Source organism: Ovis canadensis, chromosome 7 (assembly GCF_042477335.2).
Source record: "Ovis canadensis isolate MfBH-ARS-UI-01 breed Bighorn chromosome 7, ARS-UI_OviCan_v2, whole genome shotgun sequence".
NCBI lineage: Eukaryota > Metazoa > Chordata > Mammalia > Artiodactyla > Bovidae > Ovis > Ovis canadensis.
In genome coordinates this window covers 46,040,908-46,064,271 of record NC_091251.1, presented here as the reverse complement: position 1 = coordinate 46,064,271, position 23,364 = coordinate 46,040,908, and the positions used below count along the sequence as shown (strand labels likewise).

Here is a 23,364-nt window from a genome sequence, read left to right as displayed (position 1 = left end):
TAGCTATCTGTATCCATTATCCCCTCTTTTTGGGACTTCCTTCCCATTTAGGTCACCAGAGAACACTGAATAGAGTTCCCCATGCTACACAGTAGGTTCTCACTAGTTATCCATTTATCCACAGTAGTGTATATGCCAACTCCAATCTCACAATTCATCCCACCACTCCCCTTCCCCTCCTGGTATCCATGTTTATTCTCTGCATCTGTGTCTCTATTTTTGCTTTGCAACTGAGTTCATCTGTAACATTTTTCTAGATTTCATATATATGTATTCATCTACTATATCTGTTTTTCTCTTTCTGACTTACTTAACTCTGTATGATATTCCCTAGGTCCATCCACATTTCTGCAAATGGCACAATTTGCTCCTTTTACGGCTGAGTAATAGTCCATTGTATATACGTACCATATCTTCTTTATCCATTCCTCAGTTGATGGACATTTAGGTTGCTTCCATGTGAAGGCTATTGTAAATAGCTCTACAATGAACACTGGGATGCATGTACCTTTTGAAATTTTGGTTTTCTCCAGGTATATGCCCAGGAGTGGGATTGTTGTGTCATATGGTAGTTCTATTTCTGGTTTTTTAAGGAACTTCCATACTGGTCTCCATCGTGGCTGTACCAATTTACATTCCCACCAATAGTATAGGAGGGTTCCCTTTTCTCCACACCCTCTCCCAGCATTTATTGTTTATAGATTTTTTGATGATGGCCCTTCTGACCTGTATGAGGTGATACCCCATTGTGGTTTTGATTTGCACTTCACTAATAATTAGTGATGTTGAGCATCTTTTTGTGCATTTGTTGACCACTAAAAAGTATAATCTAAAATAAAGACAATGTGCTCTCTTCAGCAGAACTGGAGAGATACAGAGATTAGTATGGCCCCTGTGCAAGGATGACATGTAAATCCATGAAGCATTCCATGTTTTTTTGGTTACCAAGGGAGAAAGAGAGGGGGGAAGGAGGGACAAATTGAGAGACTGAGATTGACATGTACACACTACTACATATAACATAGATAACTAGTAAGGACTAACTGTATAGCACAGGGAACTCTTCTCAAAAGTCAGTAATGACCTACAGGGAAAATGAATCCAAAACGCAGTGGATACTGTATATGTAGCCATACAGTGGAAATCAGTACAACATTGTAAATCAAATCAACTATACTGTAATAAAAATTTGAATAAATAAATAAAGTCAAAAAAAGGTGGAGCTGGGGTGAGTGGGACAACAAAAGCAGAAATAAACAAGTGGGACTAAATCAAACATTTCTGCACAGCAAAAAAAAAAAAAGATTCTGCACAGCAAAGGAAACCATCAAGAAAATGAACAGGCAAACTACAGAATGGGAGAAGATATCTACAAATCATATATCTGATAAGGGGTCAATATTTAAATATATAAAGAATACAACTCAGCAGCAAAAATAAAAAAGAAAACCCAAACAATCCAATTAAAAAATGGACAGAGGAACACAATAGACATTTTTCCAAAGAAGACATACAAATGGCCAACAGGCACATTAAAAGATGTGTAACATCACTGATCATCAGGGAAGCACAAATCAAAACCACAATGAGCTATCACCTCACACATCAAAAAGACAGCGAACAACAAGTATTGGTGAGGGTGTGGAGAAAAGGGAGCCCTGGTACACTTTTGGTGAGAATGTAAATTGTTGCAGCCAGTCTGCAAAACAGTATGGAGGTTCCTCAAAAAATTAAAAACAGAACTACATATGATCTAGCAATCCAACTTCTGAGTACATATTCAAAGGGAATGAAAACAAAGGATCTTGAAGAGATATCTATACTCCCACGTTATTGCAGCATTATTCACAATAGCTAAGCTAAGTGTCAATGAAAAAGTGAATAAAGATGTGATATAAATATACATACACAATGAAATATTCAACCATGAAAAAGAACATCCTCCTGCTTGCAGGAACACAAATGGAACTTGAGGCATTATATTAAGTGAAATAAATCAAAGACAAATACTACATGATATCATTTACATGCAGAATCTAAGAAAACTGAAACAGGGACTAGAATGGTGGTTACCTAAGGACTGGTGGGTGAGAGTAAAGGGGAGATATGTGGGTCTGAGTATACATACTTTCAGTTATAAAATAAGTAAGTTCTGGGGATCTAATGTATAGCATGATGATTATATTGCTGTTGTCCAGTCGCTAAGTCATGTCCAACTCTTTACAACCCCATGGACTGTAGCACGCCAGGCTTCCCTGTCCTTCACTATCTCCTGGAGTTTGCATGACGATTATGTAAGTTATATTATATAATACTGCACTATAAAAGTCAAATCAAGCACAGCAAAGAACTTTACAAAAAATGAAAAATCATGAATCCAAGAAACCAGAGGATTCTGTAGCTGAATTTTCAATATAACTCCATATTATTTTTCAGTTAGACATTAGACTACATTAGAAAGAACTTAAACTAGAAAGAACTCTGCAGTAATTCCCAAGGCCTATTTTTTTGTCCAAGCTGTTCTAAAATCACTTTATGTACCACAACAATCACTGAAGTTCTTGGAAACACAACTTAGGTGGGCAAAGATTTTAGGGTCAAAAAACACCCCAGAGGGCACACTGTAACTCACTGTGTTACAGAATGCAAGTGAAATTTTGTCCAGTCACTTTCATAGTGACATAGAGGCCTAGGGCTAGTCCTTACTTAACTCTTCTCCGTTTTTATAGGATAGGAGAAGTTAAAAGTGATGTGCACAGGCAAAACCACTGCATAATCTTACACAAAAGTGAGGAGAAGATGGATTATACCTAGGATACTCAGTGGGCTTGAGGAACAGACCGTAATACTCGCCCTAAGAGGTCACCCAGCCTGGCCCTCCAGAGAGAGTTCTCACCCAAAGAGGAGCTCATGCAGACCCTGAAGTCAGAGGATTAAAAAAGCATCAGTACTGAAGTAGGTGTAAATGCGCAGGTATAAAAGGGACACTGATGGAGGACAGCGAGTCCCTAATTATTGAGAAGTAAACAATTAGTTCTTCTGATATGAAAAGGGGAGATGTGGCAAAGTTTGGTCAGAAATCACTCGTTTGCAAACATTTTCCAACGTAAATGTTCAAGTCAAGATGAGGTCATGATGCCAGGCTCAAAGTGTGCAAAAAGTCTGGTCAGTTTCATATGGAGTGTTTCCAGAAGAATTAAATATCAACAGTACTGTTTATACACACTCTAAAATTTGTAATTCATAAGTACTGTTAATTAAAGCAATCCAAACAGCAATATTCCCCTTTGTAGATACCAATAAAAACCAGAACATTCTAGTGAAAGTTAGATCTGAGGTGCAATGGGAAAGCCTTTAAGCCAAAGAAAAGGCTGGAAGGCAAACACTAGTGAACATGATAAGATTTTTTATCATTCTGTCATAATTCCAGTTTTACAAATCATACCTCACCACAGTGTTTTTTGGCCACTTCTTCTAGGCGGGACTTTAACAAATTAACACTTTCATTTGACAGACCTTTGGCATTCTTTAATTCTATTTCAGGGACTCTGGAAAAGAAAGAAAAAAGAGTTACTCTAAAAAGTACAGACTGTTTGCATTAATATTTGCTAATTTTCAAGCTTGGAGCCTGGGGTTTCCATAAGGGCCTCACTTGTGAACTTCTTGGTACCCCTAGGAACATTTCCTTTCATCTCAAAAGGATTTCAACTTTACTCCAGCAACTCTGTTGACACAGCACTCAACATGGAGTCACCTGCAGCCTGTAGGGCAGAAATGGGCTGGCCAGGCGTCAGCGTGGGCTTTCGAGTGCCCTGCACCCCAAGAGGACCAGACTTACTGGGGCTCAATCAGGTGTCTCTCCAACTCCTGTCTCTGATTTCAGCTTTACAATCTGATTCAAATTTCTAACATCAACTACTATTTACTGCCTTTTAAAAAATCACTCCAGCTCTGTGTGTGATTCTAGCCTAGTAACTTCACCATGCACTCCCTTTTATGGTAATGCTCAATCCTGGCTTGCCCCCTAACATCAGCAAACTCTGACAGCTCACCCACAAGGGTCTAAGCACTCTGTGATCATCTGTCTGCTCCCAGCATAAAGCAGGATAAGGATAACTGTGTGTGAGATGGAGGCACAGTGTTCCATCTAGTACTCCTACAACAGGCTGTGTCCCAGGAACTCATTCTGCTAGAAATGAGCTCACTCACTCATGTCATGCACACTCTGCAAACTCTGCTATTCCAAGGACACCTACCATATACTCTTCATCTCTATAGGGCACAACTAACAGTCAACACCTTCAACCCAAGGAAAATACAATCAGCCCTCCCTTGGGGTTCCTCTTATTTCCAACCACAACATATCCAATAACAACTCTTGAGATTAAGTAGGCTTTATTTAATTTTACAGATGAGAAAATGATTCATCACTTCCCACCAAGCATTTCTGAGTAATTCATGGCATTTTACTTTGGTGAAGCCTTTACTATTCACTTATCTATGCATTCTCTCAATGCTTCATTATGATAGATTACTACAGTCATCATCTACCTGGATAGATGGAAATCTTAGCGAAAGGCTACGTAAGGTCCATTTAATCCAGGATTCTCTTTCTCACAGTGGTATAAAGGACTATTTTACAGAAAAGGAAAGTTTTCCTGCATGATATTATCTCAAAAGATAGGAATGTTTCCCCAAGTCAAGACTTACATAATTAAAAAAAAAAATTCAAGCAGTCATTATATAGCAATATTAACAGATTAGCGAAAAATTCATCTGCAACACTAATTAAACACTGTAAAATTTCCAATGTTCTCTTCATGCTCTTGGTACATAATTCATAAGTTTATGTAGCTGATATTACAATGTTTACTTTTTAACTTTTTTAAACACTTGCATGCTGTTTCTTAAATGATATTTTTACCAAGTGGACACATTGAGATTTACCTGATGAGTTCTCTAACATAGTGGTTCTCAACCAGGGGTAATTATGTTCCCCCTCCAAGGTGACATCAGTCAATGTCAAGAAGGCAAAGAAGCTCTGTGCCCCTCTACATATTTCTTGCCTAAGCATCTCTTCCATCTGGCCAGTCCTGAGTTGTATCTTTGATAACAAACCAGTAAGAGTAAGTGAAGTGCCTTCCTGAGTTCTGTAAACTGTTCTAGTAAATTATTAAACCTGGGGCGGGGGGAGGGGGGTCACAGGAACATGCAAATTTATAGCCAGTTGATCAGAAGTACTGGGACTTGCAACTGGCATCCATGTCTCGTCATGGGACTAAGCCCCCAACTCCGCTATCAACAACTATGGACAGTTAGTGTCATAACTGAACTGAATTGTTCAGACACCCAGTTGGTGTCAGAAAAGATACCACCTATTTAGTGTCAGGAAAGATAAGATCTAGAGAGGCACTGTCTTGTTTTTCTTTCATAAAATTAATTACCTTTCAATTAATGCATAAATTAACTTTCTGAATGTCTACAATATTCTACTCTGGGCACAGAGGTTGGGCTAAAATTGGGTTACTAACTTCAGGGAGCTCATCTTGACCTACCTGTATTTTCATAAACTCCATCACCTCTTAAGGTAACAAATTCCATACATTTACCACCCACCAGGTAAGGCAGTACATCCTTTTACTTGTCATTTTCCTTCACTGGCTTCCTGCACAACAAGCTCAATTAAAAAAACATCATCCAGGCCAAATCTGCTTTTCTACATGGAATGTCTGGGAAAAATTATATGGAATATGCATGGTACTTGAAATGAAGATTACTTGAGCCTTGACAGCTAATGCTTTTGTTTTACTACTGGATCTGAACCCAGGGGGTTATTACCTTCGGGGGAGTTTAGAAATACATGAGGCTTTTGGCTGTCTCACTGACTGGAAAACTCTTAGGCATTTAATGGGTAGAAGCCAGTGATGTTACACACCCTGCCATCTTCCCAACCCTGAAAGAGGGCGACTAAATCCTTTTCTACTTGGAAGTCAAGGTCTCACTAGGCTCGGAAGGCTACTCTAAGTCCTAATGTAAACTGTACTTTAAAACTAAGTACACAGGCTTTTATAGTCACTGTACCTTTATCTTTTTTCCCCCTAAATTGTTCCTCTTCCTAGTTTGTGAAAAATTAAACAAACAAAAGTTAACAGAAGAAGCAAACATTAGTCATGGAGCAAACACTACCACCCATAGAGACGATTAACTAGAAGCCAACCTAACTGGAGACGGGCTTCATGAAAACATCTATTGCTGATGTAGTTCTGATGAATTGCAGGTGACAGGAAATAAAATTTTAAATGGAATGGGGGCCAGAAGGAAAAAAATACCATTAACTTCAACCTGCTCCTTTGTTTTCAAAACAGAGAACTGAAATCACATCAAAGCTATTTACAAACAGACTTCCCTGGTGATTCAGACGGTAAAGAATCTGCCGGCAATGCAGGAGACCTGGGTTTGATCCCTGGGTTGGGAAGATCCCCTAGAGAAGGGAATGGCAACCCACTCCAGTATTCTTGCCTCGGGAATTCCATGGACAGAAGAGCCTGGTGGGCTACAGTCCATGGGGCTGCAAGAGTTGGATACGACTGAGAGACTAACACACACACTTATAAATGAACTCACACATCAGGATAGGTGGGTGGGCATTTCACTCTCAAATCCACTTTTACGTACACTTCTTCACCAGTCAGGCCTTGAGGGTACAGAACTAAATTGATTTCAGGAGGCCCTTTGACCTAAAAGAGAAAAAGAAAAATTTTTTTTTTCTCTAGAGAGCCAGTCATTAACGATTAAGATAATAATTCTTTCAGCTCAAAAGTTCTACTTTTAAAATATTATACACAGTTTTACTTTATACAGGTGCTTTGGTAACATTTTCCTAAAGCATGGTTTAAAAACAAAACTTGTGCCAGAGAGAGTACATTTTCCTTTTCAGGTTTCTAAGGAGTGACCTGAAATGTCCCATGCACCCTCCATTTATTCAAGTAAGCTGGTGCTGCCCTAGAGACTGAGAGTGCAGGGGCAAATCTTGACAGACAGGAAGCCAACTAGCTGACACAAAATAGAGGACATACAGATATTTTCAAATAGTGACCAGTGTTGTAAAGAAAGCAAAGCTGAGTCATGGAACAGAGTGGTGGAGGAGGAGAAGGTATTCAGACAGGCGGGTCAGAGAAGGCCTACTGACGCTTCAAATACTGAGACAACATGTGAAACTCTTGACAAGGAGAAATCTGATAGCTCTTCTAGAACTGTGTATGCTTTCAACCAACTGTATTTCCCCAAGTAACTAAACATTCCATTATCCTTTATTTATATATGCTCTTCCCAAAAAGGATTTGAGGCAGTTTCTATAATTTATAAATATAAACCTACCAACTCTGTGAGGTAGGTGTCATCTCCACTTTACAGACAAGGCGGTTCAGGCTCAAAGTTTCTTCCTCACAAACACACAGTGGCAAGGCTGGACTTCAAGTCCAACTAAGACACCCAAACCTGTGTCTTTCCCATCAGCCCTCCCTTGTTAATGCCAATCCTGAGTTGTCGCATTGCTAGAGTAAGGAGTTGAAAGGAGTTGAGGCTTGCCTTTGCCTGGGAATGTCAAGGCAGCCCGGGCAAAAAGAGAAGTGTGGCATTATCAGAAAAGAGAAAGCATAAAAATTCTTCCAAGGGCGACGAAGTATTGAGGAACATTAAATTCCGACAGAACATGAACCTTACATGTGGCACTCTGAGGTATACAATCAGCTGTGTATATAAAATACATAAGCTCGGTTTTCATTTACAATAATCCTTGATTTTTTTTAAAAAGCTGCTGTAAAAATTCAGTCTGTGTTGGTGGCAAAGGACAGAGAAGAAGGTGGATTTGAGATAAAGCTGACAGAGAGACTGGGCCCTGAGAGAGGAAACCAGAAGGCTAGTGTCTTGTAGATCTCTAGCTCCCTGCTGCAGAGTAGGATGAGGAAAAAGGACGTCTGCTGAGAGGAAACACGAGGACTGCAGGTGGCCTTGCCAACAGCAGACCCTGGTGTGAGAGGAGTGGGTGCTGGGTGAGGATGAGGCCACAGCAAGTCTATGGCAACTCTTTCAAGGAGGTGTGGGCTCGGGTTAAATTAAAGGAGACAGAGAGTGGGGCCACAGACTGGGGCTGGGGGGTGAAATCAAGGGATAATTTTATTTTGTTCTGTTTTAAAGACGGGAGATACTACAGAGTGTGAGGATGTTGATGGAAATATTATGGAAGAGTGGGAAGGAGACCAAATTAGGATCTGAAGTTGATGGATCTGGGCAGAACAGAAACAGGCTAGACTGACTGGAGGAGGGGTTTTCCTTCTAGACAGGCAGATGTGAGGGGGAAAAAAAAAAAAGCAAGTAGAGGAGGCTTTCCTCTGAGGATCCTCACAGGAGTGAGAATGAAACAACCTGTTAGATTCCCAGTTTCCTGTTTCCTCTTCAATTAAGACACGCTGGCTGTCATCTGGTGTAAAGCAGATACAGATCATATCAGACAGAATTTAACAGGGCAACCATTTATTTACTAAAAGCAGCAAAAATACCAATTCTCACTTGCTAAGAAGGAAAGGACAAACTATTACCTTGACCAGTCTCCTAAACAGCCTCATTTCTGGAAAAGCTTTTCAGTATGGAAATCTTCAAATAAAGATGATAATGATATAATGAACTCCATGTACTGACCAGCCAGTTTCAATAATGACCCATTTAGGGCCAATCTTGGGTATCTTTATGTGCCCTATCCCCAAGTCCCACATTGGATCATTTTGAAGTAGATCCTATCAACCAGTCTTTGCCTGTGTTATTATTATTCACTTCCCAACATCAATCCAGTGAAGTAGAAAAAGGTATATATCTCCATTTTAGAGATGTAAAAACTAAAGAGAAAGGCTTATTAGACAGACTCAAAATTTTACCAATGCTTTCTCCACCAGGTCGAATCTTTAGAAATTTCTCATCTCATAGGCCACAAATTTTAGAGAGACACTACAGTTGCCAACTTACCCTTTTGTCAAGAAAATACTTTTTTGCTCCCTCTCTACTGTAGATATCACTTTAGAAAATAGAGAATATTTTAGTACCAAAAGTAGGAGAAAAGTACAAAAACAGAATAAAGTGTAGTCAATTTAGCTTATATTACTATATCTTCACATAGACATTATTCTGCCTTTCATTTTCTCATTTGGCTGAAGACCAACAAAAACTATATTTTAGAATGCAGATGGGGATACTGCTATAAATCCATACTGACCCACTTGGCTTAAAGAGTCAAAATAAATATGAAAGTAAGAATATATATACACACACACACACACACACATATACATATCTGTAACTGAGTCACTTTGCTGCAAGGCAGAAATTAACACAACATTGCTAATCAACTATACTTTAATAAATTAAAAAAAAATGGAAAATGCCATACAGATAATCTTCTTAAAGTAAAATATCCAAGACGCTGCAGGCCCAAGGAAAAGAGGTGGAAGCCAAGGTGTTAAAACACAAGCACAGTATCTAGGAGCAATAGCAGACTTTCTGTTTTGAAGCAACACTGCAGCAGCCCCCTATGAATGAAAGGAGCAAGAGTCACCTGACTACTAATAGACAAGCAAGTTGTGTAAGTAGAAACTACGAATGCAAAGCAAGGGGTGAACTTTCCTGGGCTCGGCATAGAGATAAACTTGCAACAAATAGACAACATATGCCACATGAAGGGGGTTATCTCCACACACATATGATAACAAATTCGGTTTAGCATTCCCTTTTCTCTTTATGCAGGAAGTACAGCGTGCATCTGAACGTAACTGACCTTCTCAGGAAATGGTCCAGGGAAGCCCACGTTTCATGTCTGGAGTCACTACAACAGAAGCCAGCTTCAGAAAAGAGAGGCCATTGGGAGACCACACATTTTGAAGATATTCTTTAAGAAGTGAAAGTAAAAGTCGCTCAGTCGTGTCTGACTCTTTGTGATCCCATGGACTATACAGTCTGCGGAATTCTCCAGGCCAGAATACTAGAGTGGGTAGCCTTTCCCTTTTCCAGGGGATCTTCCCAACTCAGGTCTCCCACATTGTGGGTGGATTCTTTACAAGCTGAGCCACAAGGGAAGCCCAAGAATACTGGAGTGGGTAGCCTATCCCTTTCCATTGGATCTTTCCGATCCAGGAATCGAACCAGGGTCTCTTGAGTTGCAGGCAGATTCTTTACCAACTGAGCTATCAGGGAAGCCCATACCATTCTTTACTAAAGGGGATGCTTAAGAAGGAACAATGAATCAAGGTAAAGACTCCTGGCAACAATCAGGAAAGGAGGTCTCTCTCAGTCACAAAGGGACCACAAGGCAGAACATCAGTATATAAAACAATGGCCTAAAAAAGTGGTTAGGATCCTGCAAACATTCCTGGGCTGACCCAGCCTTAGGACAAATGCAGGTCTAGTGTTCTAGTTACTTCCATTGCACAGCAACACTAGCAGAACAATGTTGGTAATAGTGGTGAGCCCAGATAATGCCAAAGCAAACTTAATGCCAAAGCAAACTCTGAGGAAAGAGTTCGGATACAAAGTGAAGACACTCCTGGATGCATAAAGGTTTCAGTTTTAGGAAATGCATGAGTCCAGTTATGGTGGTTTGGATGAAGGAACAGACCCATGGATGCTGATGAACGACATATGTTGGACAAAAATCTAACAACTTGTCCGGTTCTGAGTACCAAGTGAGACCAACCCAAAGAGCAGGACATTGAAGCTACCAGGTGACTAGATACTTATAAAGCTTTCGTCTTTGGCTGACAGCTTGATTGGGCCAGAATGATATTCTCTTTATGAAGCACAGACTGTGAAGTACTGTTTCCCCAATATCCACTCTCCTTTTATTTCTTTGTAATAGAATCCTCAATTTTTTTTAGCTGAATACATTTCCCCAACTCGTCTGCAGCTCATTGTAGCTACTGGATTAATTTAAAGCCAGTAATATGAAAGACTCATTTGAAAAGACCCTGATGCTGGGAAAGATTGAAGGCGGGAGGAGAAGGGGACGACAGAGGATGAGATGGTTGGATGGCATCACGGACTCAATGGACATGAGTTTGGGTAAACTCCGGGAGTTGGTGATAGACAGGGAGGCCTAGCTGCTGCAGTCCATGGGGTCACAAAGAGTCAAATGCGACTGAGTGACTGAACTAAACTGAATATGAAAGAACTGTAAGATGCAATTTCCAGGAAGTGACCTTTATTAAAAGAAAGGGATGAAGCTTTTTCATTCCTTTCTCCTTCCAGCTGGCTGGAACGCAGACGTGATGACTGGAGGCCAGGCAGCCATTTCAGACCACATAGGGGGCAGTAAGGTTGGTAGAAGAGTAATTCAGAAAAAGCCCTCAGCTCCAGACTTTTACATATAAAAAAACAGACTTTGTTATTTAAAGTTTTCTGTCATATGTAGCTAAACTTAATTTTAACCAGCATAGGCTCACTGGGGAAAAAAAAAAATAACAGTCAGGGAACAGTGCTTTCAGAGGTAAGAACAGAAAATTCACCAGGCTTTTCTCAAGCAAACTGAGAGGCTCCCCTACATGTAAAGAGGCTCTTATGCAAAACATGTTTAGGATACCAAGCATTAGCTCATATTAGGATATTCAAGGATTCCTGGAACTGAACAGGAGTTCATTAAAAAGTTCAACAACCAAGATATATTAAAGATTAAGACTGGGCAGGGCATCTTCCATGCCTTTAGAAGATAAACTGTCACTAGAATTTAATGTTGATAAAATCTTTGATTTAACCTCCACAAGGAAATAATGAATTCCTGGAAAAAATATTTGTAGACAGAAAAATACATAGTAAGGGGTAAAAAAAATTTTTTGAGAGCATGTAATGAGAGGAAAGCAATGCAGAACATATTGCTACAAAATATACAAAATTCTGCATGAGGAAAAAGATTTGTTTTGAAGACTGAAAATATAAGTGACAGGAAGCAGTCATGGAAAGAAGGCCACACTATAATAAAATATGAGTAAATGCTTTTCAATGAGATCATGAAGTTGGATACTCGTCTGAAGTATAATACTATACATGTACTCAGATGCTCAGCTGTGTCTGACTCTCTGCAACTCCTAGTACTATATAGTCCACCAGGCTCTTCTGTTGATGGAATTCTCCACGCAAGAATACTTGAGTGGGTTGCCATTTCCTTCTCCAGGGGTTCTTCTTGACCTAAGGATCGAACACACATCTCCTGCACTGGCCGGCAGATTCTTTACCACTGGGCCACATGGGAAGCCCTTTAATACTACAAAAATACTAAAAAATCCTAAAAAATACTAAATAATACTAAATACTAAATACTAATACTAAATACTAAAAAATACTAAAAAAATCCTCAAGGTATAAAATGTGAATGAGTAATACAAACTAAGTCCTAAAATATGAAAGGTAATACTCTAGACTAATTACCACCAGAGTTAAAAAAAAAAAAAAGATATTAGCTCTTCAATAAATAAACCCCAAGTATATTACTACATCCACAGGACTAGCAACACTGACCTGGGGGACCCTCTTTTCAGCACTGTGCACACCACCTGGAGAAGTGCCCAGCCAATGCCAGCAGAAACCCCAGTTTCTCAGTCTCAATATGCTTTTCGTGGGTACCTCCTCACACTCACCCCAAAATAAACTGGTATAAGCATGTGTCTATTTCTGCTAAAAGTACCGAAAGGAAGGATGTGCGTGTGCTCAGTTGTGTCCGACTCCTGGTGACCCCATGGACTATAGCCCACCAGGCTCCTCTCTCCATGGGACTTTTTGAGCAAGAATACTGGAGTGGGTTGCCATTTCTTCCTCTAGGGGATCTTCCCGACCCAGGGATCAAACCCTCGTCTTCTGGGTCTCCTACATTGCTGGTAGATTCTTTATCTGCTGAGCCACAAGACTATTAAAAAGAATTTTATCGACCATTCCACATAGGAGCACAACTTTTGGTTCCAAGGCATGAGGGTTAATGACAGCCTATGATTAAAATTCACTGGTTTACAAGATGAGCAGCAGAGTGAGGACAAGGTTTGGGAAATTAATTAAAAATACTAACACAAGAGGGAGAAGGATGGACTGGGAATTTGGGGTTAGTAGATACAAACTATTACATAAACAACAAGGTCCTACTGTCTAGCACAATGAACTATATCTAATTTCCTAGGATAAACCATAATGGAAAAGAATATTGAAAAAGACTGTATCTACGTGTAAAACTGAGTCACTCTGGTGCACAGCAGAGACTGGCACAACATTATAAATCAACTATACTTAAAAAAAGAAAAACTAACACAATTTTCAATTAACCACATAAATACACTGAACCATACACTTAAAAATTAAGTTAGTATATTTTATGTTATATATTTTTATCCACAAGCACATAAAACAAGCTATACAATTCAAACCACTTTCAGGTGTTTGGTCTATAATTGTTATCTAGACTCTGCTAGTCAAATCCCCCTTAAATTCTGATGACAAGACTTGGTTCAGCATGGCCCCATGTTTACTACTTGCTTCTGTTCTCATTTCCTGTAATGTGGGGAAGAAATTAGTCTGCATAAAAAAACAACAAATCTAGAAATAAAGTAACACGTGAAAGCTAGATAATCTGGGCAAGTCTTTAGTTTTACGTCTATAAAGATGCCAAAAACAAAATAATAATGAGAGTAAAAGCTCTCAGTCATTTTCTGTAACTGACCTTATAAAAATCACCAAGCTCATTCATTCATCTTCTTTCTGTTCTCAAGCATTTGCCTATTTGTCAAATGACCAAGAACAAAAAAACAACAAACTGCTAGATTCCTTAAAACTTAATAACTATGACTCCATTTTAAACAAACATTAAAATCAAATCTGAGTTCTCCCCAAATTAAATACAGGTAATATAAGTGGAGGTGACGAATAGATTCAAGGGACTAGATCTGGTAGACAGAATGCCTGATGAACTATGGACAGAGGTTTGTAAAGTTGTACAGGAGATGATGACCAAAACCATCTCCAAGATAAAGAAATGCAAGAAGGCAAAGTGGTTGTCTGAGAAGGCCTTACAAGTTGCTGAGAAAATAACAGAAGTGAAAGGCAAAGAAGAAAGGGAAAGATATGCCCAACTGAAGCAGAGTTCCAGAGAACAGCAAGGAGAGAGAGATAAGAAAGCCTTAACTGACTAATGCAAACAAATAGAGGAAAACAATAGAATGGGAAAGACTAGAGATCCATGAGAAATTGGAGATACCAAGGGAACATTTCACACAAAGACAGGCACAGTTTCAGTTCAGTCGCTCAGTCATGTCCGACTCTTTGCGACCCCATGAATCACAGCACGCCAGGCCTCCCTGTCCATCACCAACTCCCAGAGCTCACTCAGACTCACATCCATCGAGTCAGTGTTGCCATCCAGCCATCTCATCCTCTGTTGTCCCCTTCTCCTGCTGCCCCCAATCCATCTCAGCATCAGAGTCTTTTCCAATGAGTCAACTCTTCGCATGAGGTGGCCAAGGTACTGGAGTTTCAGCTTTAGCATCATTCCTTCCAAAGAACACGCAGGGCTGATCTTCAGAATGGACTGGTTGGATCTCCTTGCAGTCCAGGGGACTCTCAGGAGTCTTCTCCAACACCACAGTTCAAAAGCATCAATTCTTCGGCGCTCAGCTTTCTTCACAGTCCAACTCTCACATCCATACATGACTACTGGAAAAACCATAGCCTTGACTAGATGGACATTTGTTGGCAAAGTGATGTCTCTGCTTTTGAACATGCTATTTAGGTTGGTCATAACTTTTCTTCCAAGGAGTAAGCATCTTTTAATTTCATGGCTGCAGTCACCATCTGCAGTGATTTTGGAGCCCCCCAAAATAAAGTCTGACACTGTTTCCACTGTTTCCCCATCTATTTCTCATGAAGTGATGGGACCAGATGCCATGATCTTCGTTTTCTGAATGTTGAGCTTTAAGCCAACTTTTCCACTCTCCTCTTTCACTTTCATCAAGAGGCTTTTTAGTTCTTCTTCACTTTCTGCCATAAGGGTGGTGTCATCTGCATATCTGAGGTTATTGATATTTCTCCTGGCAATCTTGATTTCGGCTTGTGAGTCCTCCAGCCCAGCGTTTCTCATGATGTACTCTGCATAGAAGTTAAATAAGCAGGGTGACAATATACAGCCTTGACGTACTCCTTTTCCTATTTGGAACCAGTCTGTTGTTCCATGTCCAGTTCTAACTGTTGCTTCCTGACCTGCATATAGGTTTCTCAAGAGGCAGGTCAGGTGGCCTGGTATTCCTATCTCTTTCAGAATTTTCCACAGTTTATTGTGATCCACACAGTCAAAAGCTTTGGCATAGTCAATAAAGCAGACATAGATGTTTTTCTGGAACTCTCTTGCTTTTTCAATGATCTAGCAGATGTTGGCAATTTGATCTCTGGTTCCTCTGCCTTTTCTAAAACCAGCTTGAACATCTAGAAGTTCACAGATCATGTATTGCTGAAGGCTGGCTTGGAGAATTTTGAGCATTACTTTACTAGCATGTGAGATGAGTGCAATTGTGCGGTAGTCTGAGCATTCTTTGGCATTGCCTTTCTTTGGGGTTGGAATGAAAACTGACCTTTTCCAGTCCTGTGGCCACTGCTGAGTTTTCCAAATTTGCTGGCATATTGAGTGCAGCACTTTCACAGCATCATCTTTCAGGATTTGAAATAGGCACAAGAAAGGACAAAAATGGCACGAACGTAACAGAAGCAGAAGAGATTAAGAAAAGGTGGCAAGAATACACAGAAGAACTATACAAAAAAGGTCTTAATGACCCAGATAATCATGATGGTGTGTTCACTCACCTAGAGCCAGACATCCTGGAGTGTGAAGGCAAGTGGGCCTTACGAAGCATTACTAAACAAAGCTAGTGGAAGTGACAGAATTCCAGCTGAGCTATTTCAAATCCTAAAAGATGATGTTGTTAAAGTGCTGCACTCATTACACCAGCAAACTTGGGAAATTCAGCAGTGGCCACAGGACTGGCAAAGGTCAGTTTTCATCCCAATTCCAAAGAAAGGTGCCGGAGTCCAGCTCCATCAGCCAGGGAATCAGCCTGAAGGGATGAGCAGTGTCGGCGGGAAACGATGTAGCCTCTGACTCGAGGTAAGTAAGGGGCTACATGTTTATTTCAAGCATCAGGTTCTCTCTTATATTTTTTCAAAAGCATTATGTGAAAGGTTTGAGACTGTCAGTTTCCCCTCACCCAGATTATTGTCTCATTGTTGCCCTTCAAGCAGCCTTCCTGCTTCAGCGATTTAGAATCGCATTTACTTGTGATTACATTGTAACTCATGCTGATGTCTGGGCTGCATTCCACATTCCTCAGTTTATTTCTTAAATTTCTAAATTCTGCTTGCCCCTGGTATCCTAAGCACACTATCTCCTTAAAAAGGCTTCTAACTATTTTTAATTATTCCCCAACCCTAAGCTCAGCAAACTTCCTTTGCCATAAACATTTCCCTCACAAATAGGTCTCAGATAACAATCCTTCCCATGGCCTCAAGCTGCAGCCTACCTGCTCATCCTGGGACATTCTTTGTAAAAATCTTTGAACAAATGTCAATGGTTACTTTATAGATTATCTTCTGGGCACAACTGCAGAAGGCTTTGTGCTTTCTCACGCTTCTCTCAAGAACAATAAACACCTTAACATTCTTTCCAGCCAACTCAACCGAAGAAAGGAAAGAACAAGTCAGAATCACAAAACTTAACTCTTTCATCCCGGTCCGTGACTGCGGAATGAGGAGAGGGGGCTAGGGCTATGCCTCCATTTTGTCAGTAATGCCTAAAACGGCTCCCAACAGAAAGAGACTGCTGAAGAATGTTCAAATTACCATACAACTGCACTCATTTCACATCCCAGCAAGATCATGCTCAAAACCCTTCAAGCTAGGCTTCAGCAGTACATGAACCAGGAACTTCCAGATGTACAAGTGAATTTGGAAAAGGCAGAAGAACCAGAGATCAAATTGCCAACATATGCTGGACATAGAAGAAGCAAGAGAATTTCGAATAAACATCTACTTCTGCTTCATTGACTATGTTAAAGCCTTTGACTGTGTGGATCACAACAAACTGTAGAATATTCTTAATGAGATGGGAATATCCCTGAGAAACCTGTCTGCAGGACAAAAAGCAATAGTTAGAACTGGACATGGAACAATGGACTGGTTCAAAATTGGGAAAGAAAAACGTCAAGGCTTCTATATTGTTACCCCGCTTATTTAACTTACATGTAGAGTATATCATACAAAATGCCAGGCTGGATGAAGCACAAGCTGGAATCAAGACTGCCGGCAGAGACAGAAATACCAACAACCTCAGATAAGCAGATGACGTCACTTTAATGGCAGAAAGTGAAGAGGAACTACAGAGCCTCTTGATGAAGGTGAAAAAGGAGACTGAAAAATCTGGCTTAAAACTCAACATCCACAAAACTAAGATCATGCCATTTGGTCCGATCTCTTCATGGCAAATAGATGAGGAAAATGTGGAAACAGTGTCAGATTTCATTTTCTTGGGCTCCAAAATCACTGCAGATGGTGACTGCAGCCATGAAATTAAAAGACGCTTGCTCCCTGGAAGAATAGCTATGACAAACCTAGACAGTGTATTAAAAAGCAGAGACATCATTTTGCCAACAAAGTTCCATCTAGTCAAAACTATGGTTTTTCCAGCAGTCACGTATGGATGTGAGTGCTAGACAATAAAAAAGGCTGATCACCTAAGAATTGTTGCTTTCTAACTGTGGTGCTGGAGAAGACTCTTGAGAGTCCCTTGAACCGCAAGATTAAACCAGTCAATCCTTAAGGAAATCAACCCTGAATATTCATTGAAAGGACTGATGCTGAAGCTGAAGCTCCAATGCTTTGGCCACCTGATGCAAAGAACTGACACACCAGAAAAGACCCTGATGCTGGGAAAGAATGAAGGCGGGAGGAGAAGGGGGCAACAGAGGATGGGATAGTTGGATGACATCGCTGACTCAATGGACATGAGTTTGAGCAAACTCAGGGAAAAAATGAAGGGCAGAGAAGCCTGGCATGCTGCAGTTCATGGAGTCACAAAGAGTCGGACAGGACTTAGTGACTACACAACAATAACAACATTATTATAGTAAAAATGCCAGGGTAATTTTTTAACCAGGCAAGTTGACTCTAAAGTTCATAATGAAAAACCAAAGTAAAATTAGTCAGGAATATTCTGTAAATGGTGACTACATTAAATACTAGACCTGGTTATAAATCTACAGTAATGAAAGCAATATGGTCATAGAACCTAAATAGATTTCTGGGATAGAGTGTCAAGAAATACACCCAAATACAGTTGGGAATGGAAGCAGGGTTCCCTGCACTGCAGGCAGATTTTTTACCAGCTGAGCAAGTAAGGAAGCGTATATTAAGCAAACAACCAAATAAAAATTGAGAGCTGTTTACCAGGCAGTAGGCATATAGGTGTGAACAACAGTGAGAGACTTTATTTTTGGGGGCTCTAAAATTATTACTGCAGATGGTGACTGTAGCCATGAAATTAAAAGATGCTTGCTCCTTGGAAGAAAAACTATGACCAAACTAGACAGCATATTAAAAAGCAGAGACATTACTTTGCCAACACAGGTCTATTTAGTCAAAGCTATGGTATTTCCAGTGGTCATGTATGGATGTGAGAGCTGGACTATAAAGAAAGCTAAGTGTTGAAGAATTGATGCTTTTGAACTGTGGTGTTGGAGAAGACTCTTGAGAGTCCCTTGGACCTCAAGAATATCCAACCAGTCAATCCTAAAGGAAATCAGTCCTGAATATTCACTGGAAGGACTAACGCTGAAGCTGAAACTCCAAATCTGTGGCCAACTGATGCAAAGAACCAACTCATTGGAAAAGACCCTGATGCTGGGAAAGACTGAAAGCAGGAGGAGAAGGGGATGGACAGGGGATGAGATGGTTGGATGGCATCACCGACGTGATGGACATGAGTTTGAGCAGACTCCAGGAGTTGGTGATGGACAGGGAAGCCTGGCGTGCTGCAGTCCACGGGGTCACAAAGAGTCGGACACAACTGAGTGACTAAACCGAACTGATCGTTATGAAGCCAGTCTACCCTTATGCAATGCAAAGGTGGCATTTCACATTAGTGGAAAAGATTCATATTCAGAGGTAAGAACTTAACAAAAAAAGTTGAAGGAAGCCTTTAAAAAAGTCATGAAAGATTTAAAAGAAAGCCTTAAAGAATTCATTTTTGGTAACACTGGAGCAGGCAAAAAACAAACCACAGGGACCGTGTAACAACAATAAAGAAAAAAAGATCATTTTGACTATATTGACTATAAGTTTTTAAAAACTGTATAAATTACCTAAATATCAAAATGCATAATCATCAGGGAAAAATACTTTCAATATAATAAGCTAAAATGCTAATTTTTTTAACACATAAATTAACATATAAATGGTATGCCTCAAGATATAAATAGCTCTGACGAATGAGAAAATAGGCAACAGAGTATAAAAATAAACTAAACAACATCAAAAAGTTTATAGAAAAAAAAAACATGGCTTACAGACAAAGGTGGTCCTAATAACTTATAACTAAAAAAGTAAACCTGTTTCATCTATTTATTGGCAAAGATGAAAAAGTCGGACGTCTACAATGTTGGTGAAGATGTAGGTAAAGAAGTACTTATACACTATTGGTGGGCCCAGAAACAGAAGCAAGGTTTTAGGAGGGAGGTAATAGCTATCAAATTATAAATGAGCAGGCCTTTGGCTGACAGAAAAGTAGCCAAGATAATTAAGTTAACAATACATTTATAACTTCAGAGGAAATTCTATTTTAAACTAGCAATGAGTGTCCAAAATTTAGTATGTAAGACAATTTTTAGCATGTATTCCCAAAATGTTTCTTTATTAATGATATATATATATGCTACTAAACGAAACTATACCTTATAATACATCTCCCAAAAAGAGTTTAAAAAACTTCAGATGTTTAAGAAATTAAAGTTTACTCAGGTCAATAATCTTGAGCTGAATTTACTGGCAGCAAATTTGGCCTGAACTGACATGAGGCTATTAATAGTCTTTATACATCCCATTGAGGGTGAACACGAACCTTCACATGTTTCACTGTGCTTGATTCTGGATGCTGCTCCAGACATTGAGGGAAAGAAAGTGAAGCTGCTCAGTCGTGTCCCACTCTTTGCAAGCCCATGGACCGTAGCCTACCCTGCTCCTCCGTCCATGGAATTTTCCAGGCAAGAGTACTGGAGTGGGTTGCCATTTCCTTTTCCAGGGGATCTTCCTGACCCAGGGATCAAACTCGGTCTTCCGCATTGCAGGCAGACGCTTTACCATCTGAGCCGCCAGGGAAGCCACTGAGGGAGGTACTAGATAAGCATGGAATGTGCACACATGGCCACGAACACAAACACTTCCAGTTCTGAAACCCATCAAGCCTCAGGGATTGGATAAAGGATTGTGGACTTGAATAACCTTCCCCTGAAGACCGGCAAGTAAAAAGTACCTGTTGAATGATTACATTCTTTTAACTTTTTAAAACTTTTTTAAATTTAAGTATAGTTGATTTACAATGTTGTGTTAATTCCTGCTGTACAGCCGAGTGACTCAGTTATACACATATATACACTCTTTATATTCTTTTCCATTATGTTTTATCCCAGGATACTGAATAGAGTTCCCTGTGCTATATAGGAGGATTTTGTTGTTTATCCATTCTATATGTAATAGTTTGCATCTACTAACCCCAAACTCCTAGTTTATCCCTTCCCCCTCCCCTCCCTCTTGGCAACCACAAGTCTGTTCTCCATGTTGAATGACTACCTTCTGATTCATCCTTATAACTACCAATTAGCTGCTTGTGGGGCCTAGCAAAGTGTTAAGGATATTTGCCCATGTACCTCAGGGTACAGCTATCTGAATTCTTCTACCTGCCTCTTACACTCTTGGTTTTATTTACTATACTATCTTGTTATAAAGGCTACCAGCCATAAATTGAGATTATCGGTATCCCCACAAGCAGTTCCTTGTTCTTTTCTGTTTTCTTGCAGTCTTAGGACCAGATAATTAAGCTGTGTAAACTAAATACACTGTCTCTGAATGAAGTCTTAGGAGCTTTGTATTGAGTCCCAATGTATACTTTGTGACACATTTTAGTTACACTTCCTGGTTCTCAAGGGAACTGAGAAGTTACCAGATCACCAGAAAGTTACCTTATTCTTTTATTATAAGCATGTATGAAGGTGAAAGTGAAGTTGCTCAGTCTTGCTGACTCTTTGCGACCCCCTGGATGGCAGCCTGCACCAAGCTCCTCCATCCATGGGATTTTCAAGGCAAGAGTACTGGAGTGGGTTGCCATTTCCTTCTCCTAAGTATGTATAAGGGGAATATTAACATTTCTACTATTTCAGTCTTAATTCTTGAAATTAAGTACTAGGAAAGTAAGCTCCCTGAAGGATGAGGGTTTGGTTTGGTTTGTGCTAGACTATATTCTGAATACCTAGAACAATAAATAGTTAAGGAAGGAACACATTGGGTGAGAGAGAGAATGTTTTGCCCTGACAGCTCCAGAAGATCCTAGATATTGAGCAAATCCTGCATGTGCTGATAAAGTGCATGTTGTAAAAAGACAAGACTTAAAGGCAGATGAAGAAAGGTACTACTTTAAAAAAAATACTATAGATAACAATAGTTTGGTAGATAATGCTTCAAGGATGAGGGAAAAAAACTGGATCAGCAGCTTAAAATGTGCCTTATTTCCAGACAAAAAGGAAACTATTTTAGCCAAATGCCATTTTAAAAGGTTTGGACTCAGCACACTCCCTCTTCATTACAGCTAAGAAGAATATATTCCATACTCTTGAAGGACAGGCACAGAGGAAAGTTCCTCCACACCGCACAACACAGTGAGGACGCCCGAGGGGTACAGCGTAATTACACGGCTAACAGTCCTGAACACATACCGGAGGGTGAGACTTCTGATTAAGGACATCAATAAGATCTGTGCAAGAGCCCTCAAAGCGTTCCCAAAGTTGCAATGGGTCCCCATGAATGCGCTGTCGTATCAAACCCAAGGAGACAAGACAGTAAGGAGGCAGGTATGTTATGGAACGTCAGGGGGAATAAGAAGCAAGGCCAGGTAAGACGGGAGCCGATTTAGGAGAAACGCTGTAAGAGAACTTGTCCCAGGCAGGGGTTCTGAAGACCCACCGTGCGGCTGCGGGTGCAAGGACAAGAAGTGAGCGCGGGTGGATCGTAAGGGATGAAAGGGATCCAGAATCCGAAGTGGGTGTCGGGTGTTCGCTTCCGGCAAGGCCGGGCGGGCCTAGCCGGGGTGGATCGCGCCAAGGGAGGCTGGGCCGCAGCACGCCAGCCCGGACCAGACATGCCAAGTTCCTACCCGTCCGCGCGCGTCCGGCCGCAGGTCCTGGAAGTCGGCGCCATAGATGGCCTCCAGGGCCTGCAGCTCGTGGTCCTGTCTTTGCGGGTAGCTCTCCGGCGGTTCGTCCCGGCCACGCCCGGGGGCCCCGCGGCCCCCGGCCATAGCAGTCCTGTGAGCCTGGAAGAACGGCCTGGCGGTAGCTGGTGGGCCCAGGCTCCACTCCGGGGGCGGAATCGTGGGCGGGGCTTCTAGCCGGGGCGGGCCTTCTAGCCGGGGCGGGCCTGGGGCGAGTCTCCGAACCGGAGGCGGGGTCAGGGATGAGGTTAGGGGCTCTACGCTAGCGAGAAAGATCCGAGCTGGAGCTCCACGCCCGCAGTGGGCGTGTGGGCAGGGCGCTGAGTCCCGGGCCCGGTCAGAGCTGGGGTGGGTCCCTCCGGCACGAAGACTAGTATTGCTGTGTGCTCAGTCGTGTCCGACTCTTTGCGACCCCATGGACTGTAGCCCACCAGGCTCCTCTGTCCGTGGGATTCTCCAGACAAGAATACTGGAGTGGGTTGCCATTTCCTTCTCCAGGCTAGTCCTGTTAGCGCGCTAACAGCAGTGGTGTGTGAGCGAACCTGCGGGAGTTTGGCCTACATTTTTCCGGGGGAATCTGAGCGGAGGAACTTGCAGGAACAAGAGAGATCAGATGAATCAGAATGGAATGATAATGCCAAAGGGTATGGTTTTCACGAAATAAGTCTCTAACAGAAGTGGCTGTCGGAACTCCTTTACTCTTGCAAGGGTAAGAGACGAAACAAGAGTCAGACTTTGATGGATTTCCCAGACGCTTTGACTCACCTTAAACCTTCCCAGAAGACGACCAGGAGTAAAAATTGTGACCAATACTCCTTCGCCCCTGTTTTATA

At 41.0% G+C, this 23,364-nt stretch overlaps 1 protein-coding gene and 1 pseudogene across 4 annotated transcripts in view; one reads left to right on the top strand and one right to left on the bottom strand.

Annotated features, from left to right (window-relative positions):
* Positions 1–22,853, bottom strand: part of EIF2AK4 (eukaryotic translation initiation factor 2 alpha kinase 4) — a 101,832-nt gene extending 78,979 nt beyond the window's left edge. For 3 of the 4 annotated variants that reach the window (XR_011258180.1, XM_069596025.1, XM_069596027.1), the window contains exons 1-3: positions 22,285–22,837; positions 6,625–6,737; positions 3,446–3,548 (exon numbers count right to left, since the gene is read on the bottom strand). Coding sequence is in view for 3 of the 4 variants with exons in the window: in XM_069596025.1 (XP_069452126.1) it covers positions 3,446–3,548; positions 6,625–6,737; positions 22,285–22,461 (393 nt within the window). In the remaining variant the exon portion in view is untranslated. Of the gene's footprint in view, positions 1–3,445; positions 3,549–6,624; positions 6,738–22,284 lie in introns of all 4 variants that reach the window. The other variant, XM_069596026.1, reaches the window with a different exon arrangement.
* Positions 837–937, top strand: LOC138444448 (U6 spliceosomal RNA; annotated as a pseudogene).
* Positions 22,854–23,364: the final 511 nt, after the last annotated feature.